The sequence below is a fragment of the Gavia stellata genome, chromosome 4 (genome assembly GCF_030936135.1).
Source record: "Gavia stellata isolate bGavSte3 chromosome 4, bGavSte3.hap2, whole genome shotgun sequence".
In the NCBI taxonomy this organism is placed as follows: domain Eukaryota; kingdom Metazoa; phylum Chordata; class Aves; order Gaviiformes; family Gaviidae; genus Gavia; species Gavia stellata.
Window position 1 is genome coordinate 3,629,002 of NC_082597.1, and position 21,749 is coordinate 3,650,750.

Below are 21,749 nucleotides of genomic sequence, written 5' to 3' on the forward strand. Positions count from 1 at the left end.
TTTTACGATCTGTTCCAAACAAGCAACTTCCCAACGACACTCTCATATTTGTTCCTTTGTCCCCCTCCCGCCCCCTGATTTTCATTACTGGTTAGTGGCCTGTGAGCATCCAGGTTTGAGGTTTCACATAAGAAGGCATGGCACTTTTTAAAAAAAACTATTTTCTTTTACAATAGTGAAAGCCTGTGGCTAAAGGGTATTATATGGACCTGGACAGAGTCTATATATATGTCCAAAAAGACTTAGCAGGGAAGACAGCAGCCACCCTTTAGAGTCACGAATTTTCTGGCACACATAGACATCAGCATGAGGTATCTCAGGATGATTTTAAGCACAGTTAGGCTGAGTAGGGGACTGACTGCCTCAGCAGTCCTGAAGAGTCTCTCTCAGCATCCGAGTTTGTGGTACCCAGTAAATGAGCCTGTTTTTCAGAGGTAATGGTTACTATTCCCATACTACCTGCATGCTCCAAGAAGTTGCTAGTGCCTAGGACCAGAGAAGTGGGCTTCAGTGAATCCCCAGATGCATTTGCTCATGGGATGCCTGAGTGCTGCGGCAGCACCATGTTGATTTTAGTGTTTGTTTTGATGCCAGAACACTCAAGGCTACTCCTGAGATGCACAGGGTAGGCAGGGCTGAGTCTCAGGCTAATGACAAGGTACTCCACATCCTTGCTGCTGTGTGGTCTTAGTAGGAGGCATGTCCCATGTTTGGTGGTGGCTCAGGAGGACCTCTCTCTTCTCCAGGGAGAGAGGCTTATTTTGGAATAAACTCAACTCTTTCCTATTCTGTTTTCTGCCTCCTCTCTCCCTCTCCCTCTCCCTCTCCCTCTCCCTCTCCCTCTCCCTCTCCCTCCTTCTCTTTTCTTCTCTTTTATTCCATTTTCTTCCCTTTTCTTCCCTTTTCTTTTGAAGGCACTTTGACTCTCTGATTTGGGTTCTTATTTTTTTTTCTGACAAATGTTATTTCATTGTTGCTCTGAATTTGCCAGACACTGAGAGAACGAGATGTGGAAGGGAGAGCCAGACAAAAGAAAGAAACATTCACACAGATACAAAAAGGGAACAGAGAAGCCCGGGCTCTGTTTGAGCAGGTGGCAAAGGACACAGACAATAGGGAAGGAGTGCTGTAGATATGTCTCCATCATGATTATTTCCTTTCCTGCCAGAATTAGCATTCAATCTGGAGCCACTGAGATACAATGAGCCTTGCTCCGAGGGTCACCTGGCTTTAGAAACAGCCGTATGAGCTTGTTTGCAGATTGAATCAGCCCCCTTCGACAGAGCTTTTTACTCAGCAGAGTTTCTGGATGAGGCACTGAATGTAGCACCTGCAATGCAGGCTTGGAGCATGTCCAAAGGAGGGTGGGAGGATGTGTTGAGATGGTGTGTCCCTGAAGGGATGCTATCCTGCCAGCAGATCTTTCTGTTGATGATGCATGCTAGACTAATCAATCATTCTTGGCTTGTTTTCCTTCATAAGCCTCAAGATCTACGCTCTCCCATCAAACACTAGACACCAACTAGCTCAAATTCAGCTCTTGCAGAATAACTTCTGCAAAATGCAGGAGTTTTCCTGCTTTCACACAGGACAGGATCAGGAAAAAGCCTTAACTCTTGCTCTCCACTGCCTGGTCCCTCAGGTTTTGTGCCAGGGTAGCTGAGATCAGAATCATCCTAAGCAGGCGTTTTTCTAAGTGGCTCCAACTTCAGTTAAGAGATGTTATAAGGACACCCAGGTGGGACCAGCCTATCTGACGGTCTGACAGTAATGTCACATCCAGCACTGAGGCTGCCTAGGTGCTCGGTCCAGTCTATAGCCAGCTCTGTCTTTCCCCCCCTTTCCTGGAGATATTTCTTTTGATAACAGCAATAAGTCACTGCAGGCAGCACGCTTCGGGACAATTATTGTTCTTGTCAAGTGGTTTGAGACTCTCAGCTCTGGGCTTTGTCCTCTATCACACCACCCAAGGCACGCAATTATCACTCAGAGAGATCCTGCCTGCCATTCCTTATTGCACTTATGATAGCTCTGCCGACATTCTGGACACAGAGTGATGGGAGGAAATGAAAAAGAGGAGAGCTAAGGAGGCATATAAATAAGTAAGTAAAAACGTCAGCAGAAATGGCTGAAATCGCTAGATCTATTAAGGAAGAGAGCAATCTCCCCGGTGGGAAGCAGTGGGATCCCCAGCACTTGCAATCAGACCGATATTAGCAGCTTCAGCATGAGGAGAAGGGAGGTGGGTGAGAGATGACCCACCTGATCACGCCGTGATCATTACCATTACCTGTTTCAATGCAGAAGCCCACATTCTTGCTTCATGTGAGCCTGCACCGGCAGCACACACTGATTTCTAGCAGTGAAATCCCTGCTGATCACTTGCCTCAAGTCCTTCATAGGTCCATGTGTCATGAGATCCGAGATGGTACAGCTGAAAGTGTTGTGTAACTTAGGGATAGGAAAAGAAAATATATTTGTCACGTCATTGCACCTGAGCAAAAGATCTCAGAGGCATTTGACTCTGTGGTGCGGCTCACACAGTGGAGGGAGTGATATATCAAAACAGAGCTAGGAAAAAATGAGGAGCTATTCACAGAAATAATGGGAAAACACACTTATGAGTGGGCAAAAGAAGAGGAGCACAGGGCTGTGAGCCATACATGCACTTCCCTATTATCATTATGCATTATTTATTATTTATCTACATTCAAATATCACAGAGAAACTCCAATCATGATGTGAGATCTATTGGCCTGGGTGATACACAGACATAAAAATTCAGTCCCAGCTCCAGGATGACTGTGGGCAAGAAGTTTTCTGCCTACAGTTTATGGCTGGAAAATTGATGCAAAGAGGGATTAAATGATTTGCACAGGATCACACAAGGAGTTGGTGACAGAGCCAGGTACAGGAATCAATCCCCAGGACCGAGCTCTAATCACAATCCTCTGTCAGGGAAAGCAGACTAACACTAAAATACTACTAAAATGATGTTTGTCCGCAGATGTTTCCCTGCTATTGGACGTGCTCGAGGAACAAGGGGGAAACGTCATGTAACCGCTCTTGGTTTATCATCCTAAGTGTGCCCAAGCCAAACTACCGAAGGGCCTTACCTGGTGATACAGCATCCCAGAAGGATGCAGCAACAGGTCAAGCATGGCTATGGATTTGCACCAACTGCACGGCTCAGAGGTCTGTGAAGCAGAGTTCCTCTTATGCACGGTGCCAGTAGTAACAGGATTCCCAAAAGAACCAGGAATTTACAGATTTCTGAAATGCAAAGTGTCTTTCGATGAAGGCAGCTAATGCTTGCATAGCTGTTGTAGAACTGATAGCTGTGATTTTGCAGCCATCCTCTTGGTCTGAGGGTAGTGAACTTTCATGCGACAAACAGTCAATGTCTTTACAGTAGCTTGCGTACAATATGATAAACCGCTAACAATATGGCAAAATGGCCAAGTGAAGTGATGGGCTCAGCCCGTCTTGCAGGAGTATTTGATACTAGCGAAGAGTTTAAGAGGTGAAGAGCTTGTACCTGGGAGTTCAAAACACACTGTGCTGTTCCTGTGAATTACAACAGCTTCTTCTAGCAGCTTTTTGGCATTTCCTGATGAGAGCCAGTCTGTCTTTCTGGAAGGCAAGCCTCTCCTTCTCAGTTTGGGCCTCTAAATTGCCTGTAATTTTCTGCTTTGATTTGATTTGCATGGTGGGAATCCAGATTTTGCAGACTTATAGGTCAGATTTACATCTTTTCAGCAGTTTTGCCTGTGCTGGAGAAAGTTGTGCAAGGCAGTGCACACATACAAGCCTTAATGGTATGAATGCTCTTAGCAGGAGTATCCAGGAAGCTCTGCTGTTAGTCCTGGAGATCGATACACCGTCCTTTTTTCTTCTCTGAAACATATTTCCATCCTATTGTTAGAGCTGAGCGAATCCTTTTCAAAGACTCCTATTGAGTTCAGTGGGCTTTGAACAGGGGTCACAATGAGTTAGCAGCTCCTGTGGTCTGAAGAGGATGGAGCATTTACTCGCTGTTACTTTGCAAATTGCTCTGTTTCACTGCCGTGCAGCCCACGAGCTGTCTGAGGGGGCCAGACACAGAAAGCATCCCCATTCCAGCCCTCAGCTGGCTTCATCCTTGGAGCTCTTCCGTGCGGATCCTGTTGTTTATTCACTAGTATCCATTTCCAGTTCTGGATCAAGTCTGCTGAGTTAACAAGTCTAATATGTGTTTGCCCCTGGTGCTGCAGTCAGATAAGATCTAAAATCCCAGCTGGGCTCCTGCTGCTGGCGCTGGGATCCTCAGTGGGATGAAAGGCTCTGGGGGACTCCAGCTGCCTGTCCCTTGGCAGCCCTGTCTAGGCTCTGCTAACAGCTAAATCCCAATACACACACACACGAGGCTCTGCTGAGGCAGAAAGCAGTGCTTTCTCAGGCACCTACAGACTCAACTTCTGACTTAGGGGTGACCAGAGGTCCTGTATATATGCTCTTTCCCATTCCCAATCAGCATTTGCAAAGTGCTGTGCAAAGCAGGCATTTGCAAAGCTCCTGAGTGGCAGAAGATTAATTATTCTCTACTTTGCAGACACCCTTCTTCATACTCCTGTCTCCCCACCCTTGTTACTAGCTCCAAAAAGCTGTGAAAAGCCAGTGTTGTGAGTCCAAGCGACTCTGCATCATCTTGCATCTTGCTGGCAGTGACACCGAGAAGTGTCATAAAAATGCTAATACCGAATGAGACTGGCGGGTACAGCCCTATTGCAAAGGACTCTACTAACCTGCGGCTGCTCTTTACTTCCATGGTAACCACAAAGCTTATACCCATAAATACCCTACAACTAGATTGTAATCACAGGGTCTCGCAGATTAGTGGTTAATTGTGTTTAGTTTGTCCAAAGAGAAATTACCGTGCAACTCGCACTCACTCTGCCGTAATGGACAGAAATCACCATATACGATTTACTCTGCAATTACACGGCAATTAACGGATACAGAAAAACCTACCTCTAAAGGCTCAGAGCTTTGGTATCTCTGTGGAAAACTAGGCTGAGACTTTAAGGGATGGGGAACTCTTTAATGGTCTCTAAGACATACCCAACCAAACCAGACGGCTTATTGAATTGTATTTAATCTTTAGCGGGGAAAATGCCTTTTTCTTTAAAAGTGGGAGATTGTCCCGCTATAGAAGATCCCAGTGCAGTGGGAGATTCCTGATCTCAGGAGGGTAAACCCTTATGTGTGCTGTGGTCAGTAATAGTAGCAGACACGAAATGTCTCTCCACTTCTTGCCTTGTTCCCATTCTGGCATTTAAGCAACCATCTCCTCTCCCATTATGAGGCTTTTTGCCTTTTGGTGAAGTGTTGGATAGAAGCTGTTGATGGAGGTGGGCAGCAGGATCTGGGTGAACCCTGTGTGAACTGGCTTATGGTAAACCAAAATCTAGATGAAAAAATTCACTAAGCACCATGTGTCAGAAAGCTCTCCGAGTGGAGAGGGCCTCCAGAGATCAGCTTCCATTTCCTTTGTTAAGGCCAGAGCTGTGTAGCTTGACTGTGCCTGACAAGTGTTTGATTAAGTCTGTCCAACTCTCTCAGAAGATTTCTATGGCTTTCTTAATACATATTTGCTGGAAACTGGATACTCCCTACTCCAGCTGAAGCCTTTCTGGTTCTGAGTAGGGAAAAAGCCTCCTGGGGCTTACATATGTAACAAACTCTTAACTAGTACATCCCCAAATGAGATTTGTTTGGTTTTTTGGCAGCAATATGGCATTGTTGATTCACAATCTGTGATCTTCAGTAGTCCCCAGACCCTTCCTGCAGCACTGGCCAGTCACTCCAATTTCATATTTGTTTGCATTGATTTCTCCTTCTGAGGAATACTTGGTACTTGCCTGCATTGAATTTCGCTCTGTTGATTTTGGCACAGTTCTACAATTTGTCAAGTTTGTTTTGAATTCTTAACCCTGCTTTTGGATGTTCTTGCACCCTTTCCCAGAGCAGTGTCATTCATGAAATCTGTAGTCTATCATCCAAGTCAGTAGTGAAAATACTGAATAATGCCAGACCCAGGACAATACTCCATTTGAAACACCCTCCCAGCCTGACATTGAATTATTTGATGATTTTTTTTTTGTTTTGGTAGCTTTTGCATATACCTTATGGTGGCTTTGTTTAGATCATATTGCTCTAGTTTGTTTATGGGAATCTCCTGTAGGACAGTAGCAAATACTCTACTGAAATAGAGATAAATCACATCTGCTGCCTCCTCTTTATCCACAAAGCCATTAAGCCTGTCAAAAAAGGAAATTAGATTGGGTTGACACAATTTGTTCTTGACAAATCTATGCTGGCTGATTTTTATCACCTTATCATCTTGCAGGTGCTTATAAATTGATTGTTTAATAATTTGATGTACTTTCTTTCTGGGAAGCCAAGTTAGTCTGACAGATCTATAATTACACAGAACCTCCATTTTCCCCTTTTTTAAGGTATTTCCATGATATGCCTGTTCCCTGCTTTCTGAGACCTCACTCAGCTTCCAAGTGATCTTCAAAATACCTCTAGTGCAGATAACCTTACGTATACGCTCAGCATCTATGGATTACACAGCAGAGGTGTATTTGGATGGTAGACCCACAATGCATAATGTACACCTTAGAGGTGCACCCAGGCGTTGGCAAAATACTCTTCAGAGCTCTGTTCAACACCTAGAAGGTAGATTTCCAAGATAAGCCCTATCACATGCAAATATGCTTACAATATTCACCTAACTGCTAAGTAGGCTATTGAGAGGGATGCGGCTTGCTCTATTGAGAACCACAACTTTCAGAGCATCCTGTGGCTTTCTGGCAGGTGATGGTGATTAGGGAGGTAGGTGACAGCTCCATTTCTCTTGTTCACAACTTGTGGCACCACCTCTTGCTCTGTCCCACCTTATCCCATCCCCTCCCCATCTCTGGGCACCACGTAAGTCTGGGTTTGTTTGGGTTTTTTTTTCCTCTCCCACTTCTAGTATTCATACGAAGGGATGGAGATCAACAGCCTGCCGGTGGAGCTGACGGTCGTGTGGAATGGGAATTTCAACATTGACAACCCAGCACAGAACAAAGGTAAAGAGTTATTTCAACTTGTCCTTGGAAGCGGTAACCTTAGCAACGGGCCACATCGCTCCTTACACTTAACAAAGCTGCCACCATCTCCCCGTGCTGTCTGGTGCATACTTGTTCTCTGCACTCTGCAAATTACCAATTTTTTTTGTGTGATTCCCCCCCCCCTTCTCTCTTTGCACCCGAGAAATAGGAGTCCCCCTCCCACTTGTGTTGCTTTCCCTCTTCCTTCATCACCTTTGCCTCCTGCTTCTCTCTACATTTCTGTGTCTTGTTTTTATGCCCCTCCTTCTCCGGCTTTCTCCCCCACTTTATTTCTCCTGCAGTGATGCTCTTCAAGTTAACATGCCAGGAGATTGGGCGCTCTCTGCTCAGAGGCAATGTAGTGATGAACAGGGGAAGGGAGAGGGGGAGGAGAAAGGCTGCAGCTTGCCGTGGGAAAAGTCTGAACAAAATAAAATGGTAATGGCAAAGGACAGAAAACCACCTCCTGCCCAGAGCTTGGCTCTGTTTATCTACCACCAATGACACAGGATTGATGTGCTCCTCACAGAGGGATATTGCATGTCCAGCCACAACCCTGAGGCAGGCATTTTTGTTTGGAGATGGATGGTCCATTCACATCTTCTTCCTTCTTGTTCATTACCATCAGCCACCCTGAGGCCTTTCCCTCGGGCAACCTCTCCTCTCACCTGCTCTGTATTTACAGGCCAGTCCTGCAGACTCTTTCCTTCTCACATCACCACCTCTCAAAAGTTTCTCACTCCCTCGCTTTACCTTCTCTTTTCTTGGACACTTTCCATATCTTCTCCCACTCCATCTCTCCCCGTTAAATACTCCCATGCTCCTCTCACATCATTTGACACCCACCCTCTTGCTGAGGGGTGGTGGGTAAGGTTTCCACCAACACCACATTGAAGCTGGAGAGCAATACAGAAGGCAGCTCTTCTCCCCATGGCATGACCCCTTCCTGTTCTACTCCTGCAGCCACCTCTGTGCTGTCTTTCTCTGCTGGCTCAAATTGCCAGTGTGTTCGAATAGCCAGTCTCGATGCAAAAGGTCCTGCGCTGTCCTCCCCAAAACCGTGCCTCTTGAAGGTTAAATCCACTCAGTAAACACAACAGGCTGGAGACCCTTGCCTACCCCTGGCATTCAGCAGCGTGGCACAGCCCGTGTTCACACTGCCGACCTTTCTCCATGCTGAAGCTGTCTGCCCTCTCTCCTGCTCTCCAAGCTGTGCCAAGGCATTGCCAGGACAGTGCTAATTTTCATGGGCCCAAACAGTGCCACGGACTGTGCTAGCCTTTAACACTGCGGGTTGGAGGTCAGGATTTGGGCACTTGCCCCAGTCCTGCTTAGTCTTCTGCTAGCCTGAGCGTTCCTGATGCAACATGGTCCACACCAAGAATGTGAACCCTTTTTTTGGGCAGTACTGAGATGTCCTAGGTGATGTAGGAGTAAAATCAATCTCATGATCATGATAATTGTGTCTTTAGGCATGTCTGTGCTGGTAACATAAACCAGACCAAGGGATGAACTCAAGAAACATCTATGATGCTTAGTCTTTAGTGTAGTCCCTTACAAGTTCTTGGGTTATTCAAACCCAAAAGGTTATAAGCAATGAATACAAAAAATCTGGGAAGTGGCACTGGCTGGTGGCTATCCCAAATGAGTAGTTTGGATGATACCGTCATGTTTTGGGTCAGAAATAAAGCTTAGGCATGTGCACATGGATATATCCCATGGAGGCTTACCACATGCTCTCGAGGACACAGAGAGCTTTATTTGCTAGTATAAATTTAGTGGCTACAAGCAAACACAAAACCCTGGCAGGGCTTTGCACAGTGCTGGAAACAAGCAGACCTTCTCTGGAAAACCAAGAGGGAAAGGCAGAGGCAGGATTAGACCCAGTGCCTTTCTAAGTGCAGTTGCACCAGAGTACACTGCCTTCAAGCAACCAAGATGCCACTGCTTTCATAGCCAGCATTACATGGGCTGGGCTGGTAGGCTGAAAGACTCAACTAACCCAAGCCTACTGAAGTGCCTGCAGAGATACTCACTGATAGCATTGCAAGCAGAGCAACTCAGCAAATTTGAGGAAATCTTACAGAAAATTAAGGAAAGGGCTGTATCCCCTGTAGCACACTGTAACTGACAGCTGTTTTGCAAACTTTTCTTGCACCCAACCTGGACAAATAAAAAGTTTCTGAGCTTTTCCTTGCATTCATCAATACTTGCTGACTTCTGGGGTGCAGGTATGAAGAGACAGCCAGAGCTTTTCAGCACACATATCCAAAGCCTTTGAGCTTTGGGATTGTGTGTAGTAATAACCACAGACAAGACTTGAGTCACCTACTGACACAGCAGAACAGAAGAACAAAGGGAAAATCCCCCATCTTATAAATAAATCCTCCAACACGCCCACAAATACAGAAAAACAGCAAGTCTGAAAGCCTCGATTCTGCTGTCTTCATCTTCAGGGAGGAGATTTTTGCTCTCAGCCCCCTATGCAACCCAGGCCTCAGTTTACACATCTGTAAAATAAGGATAAATAGCATGATCTCATTTTGTAGGAGGACTGCAACATTTTGGGGCTTTATTTGGAAAAAGCGTTGACAGCTTCTAATCACTTAGCAGCCCAAGATGGAGCTAAGCATTAATTATTGCTGTCTGTATTAGAGGAGGATCCATTTAGTACTTCAAAGTGTAAAGCAGACTGAATTTCTGGAGCAGAAGAAGGGGGAAAGGCTGATTATGAATCCCTGGATTCAGCCTCATAGTGAACCATTGTGGATTTACTATTCTTTCTTAGGATTTCTGTTAAGGGGGAAACCTGAGTGGCATCACCTTAGCATGCAGTTCTTGGTAGTTTGACACCAGACAATTTCCCAAGTTTAAGCTGTCGGTAGACCAGGTCTAGAAAATCCTTTTAAGATGAAGCGCTGAGGCTGAGACTGGTTATAGGTGGCATTGTACGACATTCAGACAGTCTCTGAAAAAGGAAGGGACTGAGGCCAAGATACTGCTCAAGCACCTTTCCCCCCAACCTCCTGCTTGTAGCCCCTCACCCTACTGTGGGCAGCATCCTTCCTTCTGCTCCCAGTTTCCAAAAATATCCTTCACGGGGGATGAACTCTGACAAGTGCAATTGATTTCAAGAAGGATGTAAACATTTTTTCCCCCATTATTTACCCCCCTAGAGAGGTCCCATCCTGCCTCTGGAATGAGCTGCCCAGAACACCTTCCCCTCTCTCGCTCTTCATTCTGCCCTCTGACATCCCACCACTCTCCCACGCTGTCTGCATCTCTCAGGTCCTCTCTGTTTTCCTGTCCCTGCAGTTCACCTGTACAAGTGCGGGGCTATGCGGGACAGCTGTGGACTCTGCCTGAAAGCCGACCCGGACTTCGAGTGTGGCTGGTGTGAGGGGCAGAACCAGTGCACGCTGAAGCAGCACTGCCCAGCCCAGGACAGCCAGTGGCTGGAGTTGTCCAGCACCAAAGGCAAATGCACCAACCCCAAGATCACGGATGTAAGTCATGGATGTGCAAGAAGCTGGGGTATTCCCTCTCGTCCCCTTTCCTTGGTTTATTTTCCTGATTTGTCTTTGGGTTGGTGAAGGGAAGGTCAGGGCTGAGTTCTGATGGGTCAGGCAAAGCCCCAGGCACCCTTGGGGATGGAAGGCCATGGTGGCCTTCAAAGGTAGGCACACAACTTCAGGTGTCAACAACATAGGGGTGAGCAGGGTGTCAGAGTTCCCACCATAGTCAATGCGGACATGAATAGTTTGCACAAATACAGTCTGCTGGTGCAATGTGAGGAACCCCATAGAACCTGACCTGCCCACATAGGGCTGGTAGATGTGACATGAAGCCTTTAGGAGACCTTGGCCTTCTAGAGGAAGAGCTGAAGGTGAGACAAGATGCTCTGAGGCATCTCAAATGGACAGTGTGAGGGCAAGCAAAGGAGCCCAACTATCTCTTGAAACAGCCTCTCCGGCCAGCCTGGCTGAAAAGGAGATGTTGATTGATCCCAGAGTGGTTTGAGCTTTGCTGACAGGAGGTCAAGGAAGGGGGCAGGTTGTAGTTCATGCTTCCTGGCAGCATGACATGGACAAAGTCAATGTCCAGAAAAAAACAAGACTCCACTGACTCCAGCAGAGTAACGCTCTTTTGTTTGCCTGGCTGACTTTGCATAATGAAAGAAGTCCCCATAGAGCAAAGAAAGCCCTGTACAGTTGTCAGCTGTCCCCCTTTGAAGGCTCAAGGAGGAGGCAGGATCAAGCCCAAACTAAACAAAGTTTGGAACTGTCCTATTAAGTGATAAAGAGAGAATGAGGGCAAGGCTGGGGGGAAGGACCTGCAGGATTACAGTGTTCTTTAGAAGGTTTCCTATTGATTGTGTTGGCCGGGCCAAAGGAAGAGCTGGGGGAAAAGTACGAAGGGGAGATACGAGAATAGAAAGACTATAGAGAGATGGAGCAGAGGAAGGGAGAGAAGGCAAGGGAGGTAAATCAGGACTGCAGTCTAAAGAGGTTTTTGTCTGCTGTCTTAGGACATCAGGTGGCTTATTTTCCTCGAAAGCAAGAAAGGCTTTTTCAATTATATTTGGTTAAGAATCAAAAAAGTGTGAGTGTTATGGACAAGCCCTAAGCCAATGTCCATGTGTGAAAGTTTTGTGAAAGCAAAGGCTGGGTAGAATCTGTTTTTCCCAGATGCCACTGAAAGTAGCCCCTCTTACTGTGTTTTGATCCATCTTCCTGTCGTTCATCAGTCCCCAAAGTACTCATTCAATTGGACTGCTGGAGTGCCAGGCTTATTCTGATGTTTCCAAGGTGGAGGTCTCCACGGCACTTGGATTTATCTGGAGCTGGTAATTTTGAGCCCACCTGAACCACCTGAAGCTGTGAAACCAAACCCAGATAGCCAGAATGAGCAGCTACATCTGAAAGTTCAGCTTTAAGGCCTTGAAAAGGCCTCCTTATTGGGAGCTGGGGGAAACCTTTTTTGAATCTTTTCAGATTCTCAAATCTTGAGAAAGAGTCAGAAATTTTGCACAGATTCATAGAATTTGGTATTGGGAAGCTGGCAGATGACCAACTAAAGCAGATGTCCAAAACACAAGGACCTGACCATGCAGTAGTACGACATTCTGAAGGTCCATTCACATTTCTCTGCCATGTTTTGACCCCAACCCTGCATCTACAGTCTCTTTATGAAGTGCAAAGCACTCATTCTCCACCGTACAGCTCCAGTGGGGACATACTTCTAATTCTGCTGGCATTTCCTCCAACAGCTCCCAAAGCTCTAACAGATCATTGCAGTATTCGCTCATGAAATATTCCAACTGTCTGGTGCAATCATAAGTAGCTCTTGGAAAGTCTTTTTCTGAGCCATTAGCATGGAAGTAATCTCAAGTGACTGGATATATATTGCAGCTAATGGTAGGTCTGGAGTGGTTGGTAAGAGCACGCACATTCTGGCGAGAAGCCAGGGCAGTATTTGTGCAGGCGAAGGAGGAGAAACAACACATGTACTCACACTTGCACAGGCACACACACATACCCAGCACAGAGCTTCCCATAACCTGTATTTATTTACTAGCTCTTGCATTTATATTGCCACTCAGTGAAATTAAAGGACTTACAGACTCTCTGAGCCACAAAACCTCCTTTAAGAGTGACAAGCTGCAGCATTAGGCTGATATGAGCAGAGGGCGTAAATTGTGATGCTGTGTCGCAGCTCTGGGTCTTCACGAGAAAGCTGAGGCTTCCTGGCAGCTTTTGTTTCCTTGCCTGTATTTTCCTCTCCAAAACTGACAGGTCTCGTTCCACATTTTTGCACCTGTGATAGAAACAGGCTCCTTCTCTCTCGCTGTGCAAACAGCGTGGTAACACCTTCTTCTTGCATGCATCCATGGGATTGCAATGAGCGGGGTTAAAAAATCTCCCACATGCGCCTGGGAGAATCCCAGGCCCTCCTGTTCTAAGGAAATAAGTGGGTTTTGAAGCTGGTCTTTGCAAATAAAAAATCGCACAGGGAGGGGTTCAGAGGTGCTGTGCTGGTTTCACTCCGGGAAGTTTCCTGTTGGTGCTGTTTGAGACATAGCAAGACTTTTTTAAAATCTTGTGCTTTAAACAGAGATGGAAGGAGGATGATAATCTTTCCACTGAGTTTTTTGTGACTTCTCCAGTGAAACTTTTGTCTCAAACTCACCCCTAGTTCTAAAGAAAAGGACTTTTCTAGCAAGATACTCCTTTTCACCACTACACCTTCTTTTATTCAGGGTAATGACATTAGTCATATGAGAAAAAAAATCCTCTTTTGACCTGCTATGAGATGTACTGCCCATGCTAGCAAGGTCTTTCAAGCATGGGTGAGCCCTAATTAACCACGAATTTTACTAGAACAAGTAAAAACCATTTGATGGCAAGTTTAATACCACAAAACAGAACACAAATATTCCATGGGGAACTCAGTTCTCTTACAAAGTGTGTCTAATACATAAGGAAATAAAACAAAATCTGGGAATTTTAGTTTATCTTCCTTTCTTCATTTTGAGTACATATTAGTTTGCATTTGGTATGGTGATATATTCTAGCCTTCCAGCACCGTTCATATAGTGTTTTATCAGGAGAGGATTAACTGACATCAGCAAAAGAAGTATTTCAAACAGAAAACTTTGCTTGAATAGATATTTATTAATGATTTAGAATAAAAATATTTTGGAATAGCCATTTTTGGAAAATAGTTCAAGTTTTCAACGTTGAGTCCCCAGGTGAGACAATCAGTATTAGTTTCTCCTGGAATAGAAATTTCATTTTCATTCTCATTTTTTAAGATACTTCTTCATTTCCTGGAAAATAACCACAAATGCCTCTTTCTTTTCTTCTCGTCTTATCCATTTTCTACTTGTCTATCAATCTCATCACCACAGACCATCCAAAGGTCAAATCTCCAGCCAACCCAAATAATCATTTCACCTGTCAGATTTATGAATGTTGTGCTATTTTCTTTTTAGGACTTAAGTATCTTGTTGACTTTTGGAGTAGGAATAAGCCTGCCACAGTTCTGATTTTGTTGGCTCAAGTGGTATTTGCACCTGAGACTGGGCCGTTGCAGGGGTGTTGTGCTACAGAGGTTGCGTCTACGCGCCACAACCCTACAGGTCCAAGCACTTGTCTGTGATCATCTGTGCTGTTAAATTATTAACCTCTGTAGGTTCCCTGTATAGTCACAGCAAAGACACAGTCATTCAGGAAGTGGTTCATGGCACCTAAAATTAAATATCCTAAAATAAAATATCCCCTAGAGGTGCCAGCATCTCTCTCCAATTATTAAAGATGGACCTTCTAAAATTGGCCTCTGGGTGGAAATTAGGCTACCCCTGGTGCCAGACGCAGTGCTGGGAAGCAGTCAAGAGCAGTCCTGCTCGTGCCAGTGCCTCGACTTTCCCTGCCAGTCCAACTGCTACGCAAGGGTCTAGCTGCCAGCCCTAGATTCCCAGTTGGCAGACCAGTCGGCCGGCGGGTACGGACCTCAGACAGGGAATTCCCCATTCCTCACCTTGGAGAGAGCCTTGCCAGCGTTGGCAGATGGCAGCCATGGCATCCTGAATGGGCAGCAGGGAATACCATTTGAAAGCAATGTTTGAAGCCCCTTTCAACTAGCCAGTTGTATGGCAAAGCATTTGGGCACAGTGAATAATTGGAAGGGCAGAACTGAGATAATTATCGGCCAGCCTCATGATTTCTGTGTTGTTTCAATGTTGAGGACACAACTCCAATGCTAATTTCTACCTGGCTCTGAACAAGGTTGATGGATGTGATGCAGAATGCTTTCCCATGTGCACACCCCCTTTGCATGGGCCAGAAATGTTGCACAGAGATAGACAACTCTGGGTGTAGGATGAAGCTCTGCAATGGAAGGGAGAGGTGGGCTTTGGAGTTTGGTGGTGCTTTGGCTCTGCTGCCCAACACAACCGCTTCTGAGCAAGACACACCGATCCTACTCCTGCTAGGGTCTGGTGAAGGTCCAGACTGGGATGCAAACATCATGCCACCAGCCACCAGGATGATTGGGATAGCCACTCATCCCATGCTAGGGCTCAGGGGCCTCGCACCACACAAATAAGATGTCCATGCTCCCATGCCTGCCCTTCTCCTGGCCCCAGCTCTCCCGTGAGGGCAGCTGGAGCTCTTTCAGAAATACGTGTCGGCACACAGCAACTGCTGCTGTTGCCTCAATCACCGTCCACCTACTCTGTACGTAATCTGACATGCTGTTTCTGTTGTGTCTCAGCTGTTTTTTTCGGGTGGACATTTTCAGCTGAGTTTGTGATGCATGACCAATACTTACCTCCAGAACAGATCAGAAACTCCATGTGCTTTGGACTGGGAATTTAGGATTTAAAGTGACTGGCTGAAGCCATTTGTGTCCTTCTCTTGTTCTTTGTCCCATTTCTTCCCACTGTGCCCCACTCCTAACTCTCCATGGCTCATGCGTATGAAGTGCAGCGCTCAGCTGCACCACCAGAAACTCCTGTTCCTACCTAGAAAACATCTACTTATCCCTGGATATTTTGCATGTAGTCAAAAGAGAGTAAAGGACATCTGGGGCAGAATTTTGGATACTCTGAGGTTGGGGCATGTGTGATATATAGTATATTTGCAAGGGGCTGGTCCTAGTGATATATCTGGAGCAGGCTTGTTCCCTCAGTTGTTCAGCATTCATAATTATGAGTGTCTCCAGTGGTCACAAAGAGACCTGATATTGCCTCATCTTTCACCTGAGAGGATGCTGATGTCTTTACATAGGTGTTTTGACTATTCTCCTTCTTCTTGGTTTGTTTCTCCAGATCAATCCAGTGACGGGCCCTCGTGAAGGAGGGACCAAAGTGACCATCCGTGGGGAGAATCTGGGTCTGGAGTTCAGAGATATTGCGTCTCACGTCAAAGTGGCCGGAGTGGAGTGCAAACCACTGGTGGAAGGGTACATCCCAGCAGAGCAGTAAGTTGGGTGTGTGGCAGACAGTGGGCCACAGCACACCTAATAACAATCATTGCTACCTGTAGGGTATTCTAATGAGTCCATTCCACCCAACCTTGGAAGTGAGGAATGGAAGATGCCATTCCTCATTTGCAGCTTGGGAGCTAATTGTCCGTTTATTACTGTATTTGGATTTGGATCACGTATTTAGGTAATCCTCGTGGCATATGCCCTAAAGTTATCCTTCATCTTTCACATAACAGACACCACAAGGGTGTTCAATTCCAGTTTGGGGGGCAGCAGTCCTGAGAAACAGCTTACCATGTGCAGGAGTGATCATTAAGCCTTACAGTTGCAAAGCTGTCCACAGTGCAAGGCTGGAGGACAGAGGGACCCCTGGGGTCACACCTCAGCCCAGCATTTGTCCATATATTTGAGTGAGGCTATGTTCATTTACACCAGCTAAGCATTTGTCCCACCAAGTGCCAACAGCCAAAAGCCACCACTCTTTAAAGAATAACTTAGTCCACAGTTTGGATCCTGGATTGGAAAGAAGAGGATGGGTTAAGTCTACAGTCCGTTCCCCAGCAGTGTGGGCTCTTTGCTCCAATTCCATCTTACCCAGACCACCAAACCATCCCTCAAACCTTGCTTCTGGTTCATATTTTCTCCACAGGATAGTATGTGAGATGGGGGAGGCCAAGCCCAGCCAGCATGCCGGATTCGTGGAAATCTGCGTGGCCGAGTGTAAACCAGAGTTCATGGCCAGGTCTTCACAGCTCTACTACTTTATGGTAAGCTCCTGCAAGAAATTATTCTTGGCCTTGATGGTCCTTAGGCTCTGGTCCCCTTTCCTGCATCTATCCATTGTCTTTGACCATATTCAGCCTCTAAACTCTTCATTGCCGTTCTGAGTGCACCAAGTTGTTCCTTCCATTTCCTTTCAAAATCTTGTTATGAGCAAAAATAGCTTGCCTAATTAATGTTTTAACAATCTAATAATAGTCCAAATTATTAGTCCAGTTTCAGTTACATACAGCCGTAGTCCAAATTAGTACAGAAAATCCTCATTAATAGTTAAAAATGCTATATAGGAAAGAAAGAAGAAAAAAAAAAAAGAAGAAAAAGAAAAAAGAAGAAAAAGGAAAAAAACCATTCCTTACTTTTACCTGGTGTGATGCTTACCCTGCCACCATCCCTCCAGGCCCTACAGACAGCGGCACCAGTGTCCTCCAGCAGAAACATGGGGGTTGTCACTGTAGCCATCATCACCCTGAGGTCTTCAGCAGGAGTGTGATTTTCATGGTGGGGTTTCTTCCTCCTCACTCTTGGGTTCCCACAGGGGTATCTTCATCCTCTTCTCCCCACCACCTGCTCCCTTCTCCCTGGTCCCCAGCACCAGTGACCGAGCTGCCCAGCACCCAGCCTGGGCACACAAGGATCTGGTGTTTGCTGGGCAGTGCCTGCCCGGGGCGGCAGCCCTCGGCCATGCAGGGTGTCCCCAGCGCTGAGCTCAGGCAGGTCAGGGACGAGGCCGGTGGCCATGGGGCACTTAATGATCACAGGGACACGCAGCTCAGGGCATGGAAAGTCTGGAAGCATCCTGAGACTCTGTGGTGTTGGATCACTCAGAATCACTACGGTTGGAAAAGACCTGTAAGATCATCAAGTCCAACCATCAACCCAACACCATCATGCCCAATAAAACAGGGTGATGCCTGCACACACGAGTAAGGGTGGGAACTCACCCCAGTGCTTATACTTGGAGGAATGGGCTCAGGAGAGCAGATGTCTGCTCTCTCAGAGCTGTGGTTGGCACAGCCCAGCAGCTCTTGGGTCCTTACCCTCAGGTCAGCCCAGGTCTCTCTCAAGCCTCAAACACAGTGTCAGACATAAGTCCAAGATGTTCCTCTGAGTTCACAGCTCTCCATGGGATGGGATGCCATACATACCAACACCCTGTTTTGTTTTATGTATCTTCCTCTTGCCACTGCACATCATGTGTCTGGCAGTGGGAAGGGTAGATTGTCTGGAGGGAGGATTGAGCCATGAGGAATTTGGAGAGGAAGTCAAAAGTCCGTAGGGATGGTGAGTGGTGGGATCACACAAATGCAACTTCCACTCACTCCCTGCAGCAGGCAATCCCCTTGAAACAGGGAGTTTCCTGCATCTCCAGACCTAAACTTAGATATGTCTGAAGAAGAATAGGAAAGGTATTCCTATTGCAAGTGGCCACCCTTAGCAGGTGTCTGGAGTCAGCAGTGTGTGCTGACGGCACTCAGAGAGCAGCCACGCTCCTCTTTTTAGAGATACTGCTGGAGCTGGCAAATTGGCTTGCTACACCGTCTGTCTGGAACATCAGCTTGCGAAGCAGTCAGAGGGTCTCTGGGCCTGATTCTGCACTACTACTGGTGCAAGTTCAGCCTGAGACTGTTGTTTTGCCACGGTGAAAGAGAAGAGAAGAGCAGAGTGAACGGAAGAGAAGAGCAGAGCCAAACATGTTGTACACGCCACTTGGTTTTTTGCTCCTTTCTGACGATGCTCCTTGTCCAAGACACCTGCTTATTCCTCTGAGGCCCCTTGCTGGGGACATGCAAGTATTGCCTGGCCTTGATCTGTGCAGATCTGTGCAGGTCTGAGATGAGAGGGTCTCTTTGTTCCCATGAAAAGCTCTCGACTCCTGCAAGGGAATGCGTCTTTTCTGAAATTATTCACATGCCCGAGCATTTTTTTATGGTGAGGGGAACTACTAATGAATGCAAGTATCTTAGATTTCCCCCTTGAGCTACAGAAATTTCTCTGTTGTCTGTATTTTCTGATGTCACGCAGGTGCTACAGTGGTGGGGGCAGAGAAGCACCTTGAGAGATAGCCCCCACTAGGCAGACAGAAGGGCTCTTTCCAGGACATTACACTTCAGCGTGTCACCTTTGCTACTCTTGGAATGACTGTCCAATTTTGATCATCCGTGTCCGTCTGTGACAGCTTTTCCCTCCAATTGCTGGCTTTCCGGCTGCCAGCTATCCCAGCCGTGCATGAGCATGAAGTCAACAGGGTTTTCTCTGCTGAATACCTCGATACCTTTGTGCTAGACAGAAAAAAATAGACATTCTCCAGCCTGCCCATCATATACCCTCTCCTGTGTTCATTGCTTTCACAGCAGGAGCTGTGTTTGTTAGCGTGGCTTGGCTTCCTCTGATACTTCTGCCAGGAGGGTAGAGATGTTATTGCAGGTATCACAACATGCCTTGGCATCCTGCAAGGGTGGGTGACAGCTTTAAGGGAAGGAAGATGTTTGAAAACTAAGGAAGGGAATCTCATGGGAGATAAATGTCGCTTTTTGAAGCATAGTAAAACCTCTGGAAAATTGCTTTTCAAAAGGTTTGAAGCAAAATGGGGTCAAATTTGGACAATAGGTTCAGCCTTCCCTTCTCCTGCAAGAATTGGAAGAGGTGATATTTTGAACTCAAAAGAGTATTTAATTTCAGTGTTTTAAAAAAGAGGTAGCTCAGTTTAGAGATGCTAGAACAGTTCCCCACATTTCTAACCAGAACTTTTAAATTCAAAATGCTGTTAGTTTGTTTTAAACTCATCTGTGATCAAAAATGCAAATTGCATTAGAGAGTTCAATAAGCCAAAAGGAAAACAAAGCATTTGGTTGCAGGCTGAAATGAAATCTATGACGATCTGAATGAAAATCTTTGGATTTTTTAAAGTTAGTCATTTTGTTGCTATGATGATTGCCATGGTCTTTCAACCAAAAAAATTTCCCTTCACTTTTGAAATCAGATGCTGAAGCAAGTTTACCTTTATTCTGGCTTTGGATGAGAATATTATGGCTCAGTGCAGCCGATGTGGGCCACTGCGACTACATCTCTTCTGGATCTGCTCTTAAAATCCTTGTCCCAGGAGAGCATTTGCAGCAGGTCTCCCTTCCATCTTTCCCCTCTTGCTGGTACTGTTGAACCTATAGAAAGGAAATGCAGGTTCACAAGCTGCCCCTGAGTCACATCTTGCTCTGCCCTTGTCCCCAGGAGGATGAAGTGGGAACCAAGGTCTTGACACGCACCATGAAGTCAGTTTAGACACAGCTCTGATGGCAGCTTCTCTTTGCACAGCCTGTGTGGAGGAGGTACTGGAGGAAAGTAAAGGGTTGGGGAGCAGAGGAAAGTAGGCAAGTCCCTAGAAAGGTACAGAAGATTTCCTGGCCTCTTTCCCTCATTGTCACTGTCCCCTCCAGCCTCCTGCAGATCCACTAGCCCCCCTTGCATTTTCCATCACCTGTCACCAGCAAGAAAATGGTAAACAGTCTGGAGGCTGAGTTTTACTGCAAACATGCTGTGCAATATTTATGAAGGCCACTGTGAATAATTAATGGTTTATCGCAACCTTGAAAGCTTAGCCACAAACCCTTTTGTAAGATTGGCCCGAGACACAGAAATGCTTTGCCAAGGAGCGTTGCTAGTGTAGTTCTGGTCTGCGAGGATCCTCAAAAGGGTATGGCCAGTTTATCTACCTCTGGGGAGAGGGCAGAAACCCATCCAGGAGTGGGACAAGAGCTTTGGGTTTTTAACTCAAATGCCTCTCTATGGTTTGTAAAGCAGCTACTATTGCAGTGTTGTTGTGTAGGATATGTGGACTAAGCTGGTCATTCTCAACCTGTTTTCTCCCAGGTGGGAAGTCACCTCCCAGCAGCGGCTGTCATGGTCAGCAGGAATTTGCACTGGTGTGGGTGGCCATCGATAAGGGCTTAAGGATGCCATCACATCATGAGGCAGGACCCTAAAAACAGAGGAGCACTACGTACTGAAGTGTATCTTTTGCATCTACGTACTCTTCCTGCATCTTTTATCCCAATAATAGCTGTTAGAGAGTATTCCCAGAAAAGTATAAGAAACAGGGCCTTTCTTCATGTTGTCTTTCTTATTATATATCCTCCCAACCTTCAGCAATTAATAGGTGAGGGGCTTCTTGAGGCAAAATGGTTTCCAAACCATCATGTCAAAACCAGTCAAGTTTAAACACAAGAAGTGTCCAGCTTTATCACAGAATCACAGAATCACTAAGGTTGGAAAAGACCTGTAAGATCATCAAGTCCAACCATCAACCAACACCACCATGCCCACTAAACCATGTCCCACAATGCCTCGTCCACATGTTCCTTGAACACCTATAGATTTTTCTACAGAGCTGTATGTCTGACTTCCATGTTCAGCTCTTTCTCCACACCGTAGCTGCATTTTGAACAAAAGCGAAGTGGAACCTTGCCGCTGTTTTTCAAAATTATTAGCCGGAGGGGGACAGGGACAGGGAGGGCTCTGTGTGTGTGAAAGACGGCACTGTTGTGTGTGTCAGGTGGTTTTATAAACACAGATTAATGGTCTCCAAAGCTCAATAAGGTGACTGTGTGATGTACCTGCTCGTTCAGAGGAGCTGAGGAGAGTTTCAAGCATTTGTGTCATCATTCTTAAAGAGAGGGGAAAAAAAATAATCTTCATTTAAATGCATATAGTAGCTTTTCACTTGGGACTGAGTGGAAAGTTTTTCTATTAAAATGCAAATGAAAGAATAAACTGTAACTCCAAATTTCTCCCTGAAAATGGATGTCTCCTCTCTGCATTGTGGTAACAGGGTGATCTGTGCCTTCAGAG

The 21,749-nt window shown here is 46.0% G+C and overlaps 1 protein-coding gene across 1 annotated transcript in view; it reads left to right on the plus strand.

Annotated features, from left to right (window-relative positions):
* Positions 1–21,749, plus strand: part of PLXNA4 (plexin A4) — a 425,661-nt gene that overhangs the window by 337,318 nt on the left and 66,594 nt on the right. The window contains exons 10-13 of the mRNA XM_059815912.1: positions 7,022–7,118; positions 10,455–10,645; positions 15,970–16,121; positions 16,777–16,894. Coding sequence (XP_059671895.1) covers positions 7,022–7,118; positions 10,455–10,645; positions 15,970–16,121; positions 16,777–16,894 — 558 coding nt within the window. The remainder of the gene's footprint in view (positions 1–7,021; positions 7,119–10,454; positions 10,646–15,969; positions 16,122–16,776; positions 16,895–21,749) is intronic.